Source organism: Pleuronectes platessa, chromosome 13, assembly GCF_947347685.1.
Source record: "Pleuronectes platessa chromosome 13, fPlePla1.1, whole genome shotgun sequence".
Lineage (NCBI taxonomy): Eukaryota > Metazoa > Chordata > Actinopteri > Pleuronectiformes > Pleuronectidae > Pleuronectes > Pleuronectes platessa.
Window position 1 is genome coordinate 5,501,716 of NC_070638.1, and position 6,335 is coordinate 5,508,050.

The window sequence follows — 6,335 nt, forward strand, 5'->3', positions numbered from 1 at the left end:
CAAATTAAAGCATTTAAATAAACATAAACAAGTATTATTTACATACAGTGATGAGGGGGAAAAAAGGAGTGATAAGTACAAACTTATTAAATCTCAACCCTTCCCCACAAGTCGTTAATTAATAATGATCTTATACTAAACCAGCTTCCTATATACATCTATAAATATGTTGTTTACCTTTGCACTATATTGTATGTAATGTACAAAACATATTTATGTAATAAAATAAGGCTATACATATATTTATACATAAATACAAACTCATATACACATATATACCCAAAATCAAAACTTGCTCATATTAAATATAATTTAAAAATAAATCCTGTTGTTCCTGGGGACCCCCACCTACATACCCAAAATCAGATATAAACATACTGGCATTTTTATTAATGAGCAACAATACATACATTAAGAGACCAAATAAAGAAACAGTTCTACCTATAGATTATTTATTACGAGTAGTTGGGCTTTTAGTTTGAAGTTTGCCCGGCGGGCAGAGGTCTCTGAAGTTGCCGGGTGGGTTCACGACAGGATCTATGAATACATGTAAATACACGCAAATAGCTAACAAATAATTAAATAATCCGTTTTAACCTTAGACTGTATATACAGCATATATGAAGCTTCAGTCGACTCTACTGTCTGGTTGCTAGCAAGTGAGCATTTGTAGTTTTTGGTCTTTTTTTACGTGTTTAGCCGGTAGCTAGCTAGCTCAAGGTGCATGAGCGGTGTGTGTGCTGTGTCCTCACTGTGGAAGGGAAAGAATAATGGACGATGGCCCCGTCTACGTGCGAGAAAGGGGAAGCCTCCGTCGGGTCAGTGACATCGTTCTGTCGCAGCCGAAGCCCGCGTCGTCCTGCCGGAGGACGAACCCGCTGGTGCTGAGGAAGGAGCACTTCGTGTTCACCTACAACTCCGAGGGCAGCCTGCGGTACACCACCAAGTCCCTGTTCGACCTGGCGCTGCTGTTCGTGGCTCACAACATCCACCACGTGGACTCGCTGGTGGGCTTCCCCGAGCAGATCGGGGACCGGCTGTTCGCTGCGGCGGTGGAGAACCGTGCGTTCTCCAACACAGACGTCTCTCCCAAGGCGCTGCGGCTGTTCAGCGACGCGTACGGGCAGATGGTGCTGGGATCCCTGTGTCTGCGGAACAGGCGAGTCGAAGTCTACCTTTCTCCACTGAGGTCATGTTGAAGCGAAAAAGTCCACAGACACGTTTGATTTTATGTCAACACAAAACAATAACACGTGTAATGAAATGGGATATTATATGTTTGTATTTCAGGAAAGTTATCTACTTTTTCATTATGGCACTCAGAACTTCCTCATATTAAATATTATTATTTATAAAACTCCTTGAGAGTTGACAGATATTTCTCCTCAAGCTTGTTCATGGTGACTCTCACTGTCTGTAGGTCAAGTTTCAGAAGATCTTATTATAGAATGTCTGAGAAAATGTGAGGCAAAATGGTCTACTCTGCCATTATGTCGCTCATAACTTGCTCAAGTTAATTTGAATAGGTTATGAGTGCCATAATCAGAATGTAGCCAACACTTCTGGTGACCCAAACAAAATAAAGATGAGCTTAAAGCAAATAGCTAAAGTCTGGCCCAGGTATAACAAAACAAACGTGGGCCATCTAGGCAAACAAGTGTAATCTGGATCAGAACCTGCAGTGGCCGTGTGGTAGATGGGGACTGTCTGGATTGGACCGCCAATGTGCCATCTTTTCAGAAGTCCTTTGTGACTGTGCCAAAATAGTTTTGCTGAGTGGGTTTGCTTTTCATTTTTTCATTTCCACAGGTTTCCACTCCTGCACGAGAGGATGGATGAAATTAAAACCTTTCACAGTTTGAAGTCACTGGATTTGTTTGGCTGCAGACTGGGTGATGATCATGAGATATTCCATCATCTAACATCCACCTCATTGGCAAAGTAATAAACAGTGATTTCTCTATTCCAAAGACGCATTGTGGGGAATCTAAGAAATACCTCCACTAACACTAGTGTCTTTCATCCTCAGCAGTTTGATTCATCTTTCCATCGGTGGTAACAGTCTGTCGGACGCTGGCTTACAAAGACTGACTGCACCCGTCCGGATGATGAAGAGGGGACTTGATTGTCTTCAGCTCCTGGATGTTTCCTGTTTGTTACCAGAATATTAACAGCTCTCACATAGTGGTAGCACATATACCACCACCATCAAATTCAAATCAGTAATAAGTTGATATGTTTTGTTAAACAGTTGCTAAGTTATCTTTTTTTTTCTCGTTCAGATAACCCTATCTCAGAGAGAGCACTAAGATACCTCACATGCCTCCCAAAACTGGAAAAACTTGACGTGTCTGGGACCAGTTTGAAGGTAAGCCAATAAAGGTTGTGTGCAACACCTAGCTGCAGCTTATTGTGATGCCGATGTATAAAATGAATGTATACATCCAGCTCAATGCAGGTTGGAAGAAGACCATATGGAAGCTGTTGGGACTCGTTCGTTCTGAGAAACCTTTGGACCTCTTCGATCACTCGAGGTGTAAAACAGAAGGCTGGGCCGAACAGGTACATATCATCAGGTGCTGATAGAAGTATACAGCCAGTGACAGACATGTACTTCAGAGGATGTATCAACACGAACAATGCAGGGGGAGATTCTCTTCTTAGAAGCGTTCACAGAAGTGTGGCACAGCAGGCAGAGGTAGGACATACAGTGCCTTGCATAAGTATTCACCCCCTTTGGACTTTTCTACATTTTGTCATGGTATAACCACAGATTAAAATTTATTTCATCGTGAGTTTATGTAATGGACCAACACAAAATAGTGCATCATTTGGAAGTGGGGGGAAATATTACATGGATTTCACAATTATTTACAAATAAAAATCTGAAAAGTGTAGAGTGCATATGTATTCACCCCCTTTACTGTGAAACCCCTAACAAAGATCTGGTGCGACCAATTGCATTCACAAGTCACATAATTAGTAAATAGGGTCCACCTGTCTGCAATTTAATCTCAGTATAAATACACCTGTTCTGTGACGGACTCAGAGTTTGTTGGAGATCATTACTGAACAAACAGCATCATGAAGACCAAGGAGCTCAGCAAACAGGTCAGGGATAAAGTTGTGGAGAAATATGAAGCAGGGTTAGGTTATACAAAAATATCCAGAGCTTTGAACATCTCTCTGAGCACCATAAAATCCATCATAAGAAAATGGAAAGAATATGGCACAACCGCAAACCTACCAAGAGGAGGCCGTCCACCCAAACTGAAGAGTCGGACAAGGAGAAAATTAATCAGAGAAGCAACCAGGAGGCCCATGGTTACTCTGGAGGAGTTGCAGAGATCCACAGCTGAGGTGGGAGAATCTGTCCACAGGACAACTATTAGTCGTCTATTCCACAAATCTGGCCTTTATGGAAGAGTGGCAAGAAGAAAGCCATTGTTGAAAGGGATCCATACAAAATCCCGTTTGGAGTTTGCCAGAAGCCATGTGGGAGACACAGCAAACATGTGGAAGAAGGTGCTCTGGTCAGATGAGACCAAAATTGAACTTTTTGGCCTCAATGCAAAACGCTATGTGTGGCGAAAACCCAACACTGCCCATCACCCTGAGCACACCATCCCAACAGTGAAACATAGTGGTGGTAGCATCATGCTGTGGGGATGCTTCTCTTCAGCAGGTACAGGGAAACTGGTCAGAATAGAGGGAAAGATGGATGGAGCCAAATACAGGGAAATCCTTGAAGAAAATCTGATGCAGTCTGCAAAAGACTTGAGACTGGGGCGGAGGTTCATCTTCCAGCAGGACAATGACCCTAAACATACAGCCAGAGCTACAAAGGAATGGTTTGGATTAAAGAATGTTAATGTCTTAAAATGGCCCAGTCAAAGCCCAGACCTCAATCCAATAGAGAATCTATGGCAAGACTTGAAGATTGCAGTTCACAGACGGTCTCCATCCAATCTGACTGAGCTTCATCTTTTTTGCCAAGAAGAATGGACAAACCTTTCCATCTCTAGATGTGCAAAGCTGGTAGAGACATACCCCAAAAGACTTGCAGCTGTAATTGCAGCGAAAGGGGGTTCTACCAAGTATTGACACAGGGGGGTGAATACTTATGCACCCAACAGATGTCAACTTTTTTGTTCTCATTATTGTTTGTGTCACAATAAAATTTATTTTGCACCTCCAAAGTACTATGCATGTTTTGTTGATCAAACGGGAAAAAGTTTATTTAAGTCTATTTGAATTCCAGTTAGTAACAGTACATAATGGGAAAAAGTCCAAGGGGGGTGAATACTTATGCAAGGCACTATAATGTATTTATTCCACGGAGATCATGTGTTTTTGTTTATAGCACAACACCCTTATCAACAAAAGCTCTCTTGACTTCTCCGACTGTGTTGTTGTAAACGCTTCTCAGCGGAGAAACTCCACCTGCATTGTTCACATGTGAAACCTCCGTAAAAAGCCCATTCGTGATTCTGCATGCATCCTCTGGAAGGGTCGGGTCGGGTTCATGTCTTCCCTGCTTTCTCTCCACCTTTCACTTTTAATTTCCTTCTGTTGAAAAAAGGCTCAATGCCCAGTGTGTTGCACATCATCTTAACAAATGCTTGTTTTGTTTCCAGGTAGTCAACCAGTGGGAAACAAATACCGCCCAAATGCCAAAACAGAAGAAAATTGAAGCATCAAGAACATCAGCGCTACGCTTTTGTAAGTCTTTCATTTGACATTCTTACTTACTACTGATAAATCAAATTGAGCTTTGTAACTCCACCTGAAATAGTTATGAAAGTCTTTTTGCTGTGTAGTCGGAAGGCAGAAGTTCGTGAGAGAAGTCCTGAATGCAACCCCCCTGGTATGTGAGAGTGAAGAAGAGGACAAGAGGGAGAGACTGCATTTCTACCGACCCGTATCAAATTATCAGATGCCTGAGAAACAGGTTCCACACAAGACAAATCATCCTGCAAGGAGTTCTTGTCACGGAATCAAAAAAAGGCCTCGTCAGTCAGAAGGATGTGACAGCTCACATCTGAGCCCCCCAACAAAACGTTCACCCTCATCAGCTCTTAATGCAGAAGACCTTGAACTGTTGAATAGCTATTGAGGCATGTCCCATGTGATATTTCCCAAAGAGCAGAGCATAGCTCAAGTAGGTCCTATAACAGGTAACACTGAAATGAACAAAAAACGCTGTTTTAAAAATTATTTTCTTAATAAAGTTCAATATTTAACATTCGTTCACTTCCTTGTTTGTGATTTTGTATATAGAGGCTTAGAATACAACCCCTGTTCAGGCCTGGTGCACAAAAAGCCTAAAGTGTGTGAACATGCAACAATGCAGCACAAGGTCAACTGACACAAATAACTGAAATTGTTTATGTAAGTGACTTGTAGAAAGCATTCATCACATGATGTTGTTGGGTGTCTGTATAACTATTTCAGTGTATTATAGGGTACAGTATGTCCTGTGCTCAGCCGAGTCAAGATCCAGCCCTTCATTGCCATTTATTCCTCTGTGTGCCCACAAACAAAGTACAACATTCATATTTAGAAATCTATACAGGATCTCAAATATCTCATTAACTAAGTATACCCTACAGAAAGATGACAATGACTTGAGAACCACGTTCAGATGCTGAATACGGACAACAGAAATCTGTTGGCAACACAACAGGAATACTACAACTACAGTACCTGTTTGAAGCTATCACGGAGGTTGGCTGAATATGAGAAGCAGACAGATATGCTGGAGACAATCAATGATACTCTGTATGTGGCAGTGCACGATCTGCAGGAGACAGAGGAAAGTCTGAGACATGAGGCTCAACAAGCAGAGATCAGGAATTGTGAACTTCAGAAAAAGAACTAACATCAACTGAAAGAGATTTCCAGATTGAGAGCAGAGTTAAATACTCTTAAGTCCCAATCAGATGATGCTAAGGAAGCCATCGAGGATAAATTTAAGAGAGCACAGGAGCTCACTCGATCGACATATCTGATGGAGAATGAAAAGGCAGAAGTCAAAAAGTTGACCAAGGCACTGCAGAATAGAAAGGAACATGAAGAAGTCCTGAATCTGCAGAATAGAATCGTTTTGGCTGAACTGGCCCGACTTGAGTCACTGAGAGACAAACGATTCAAAGAGAACGAAACGCTAAAGACAAGCGAGCAAAATCTTTTGTGCCAACTTCATGAAGCTGATTTGCTCATCCTCCATAGAGATGAGCTCATCACAAAGAAAAGCAGGGAAAAGGATGACTGTCACAAAACCATAGAGGAGCAGCATTTACTCACAGAGGATTTGAGATAATCAGCCCGTGATC

At 41.9% G+C, this 6,335-nt stretch overlaps 1 protein-coding gene across 2 annotated transcripts; it reads left to right on the forward strand.

Annotated features, from left to right (window-relative positions):
- Window positions 1-501: 501 nt before the first annotated feature.
- lrrc42 (leucine rich repeat containing 42) lies at window positions 502-5,248 on the forward strand. 2 transcript variants are annotated; one of them, XM_053437967.1, is made up of 7 exons: window positions 502-1,159; window positions 1,810-1,941; window positions 2,030-2,151; window positions 2,283-2,368; window positions 2,449-2,562; window positions 4,638-4,722; window positions 4,821-5,248. In XM_053437967.1, exons 1-7 carry the CDS (start codon window positions 771-773, stop codon window positions 5,114-5,116), a joined length of 1,224 nt encoding a protein of 407 aa, XP_053293942.1. In that variant the 5' UTR covers window positions 502-770; the 3' UTR covers window positions 5,117-5,248. The 2 variants fall into 2 exon arrangements, with proteins under 2 accessions (XP_053293942.1, XP_053293943.1); XM_053437968.1 differs by having other exon boundaries at window positions 2,033-2,151.
- Window positions 5,249-6,335: the final 1,087 nt, after the last annotated feature.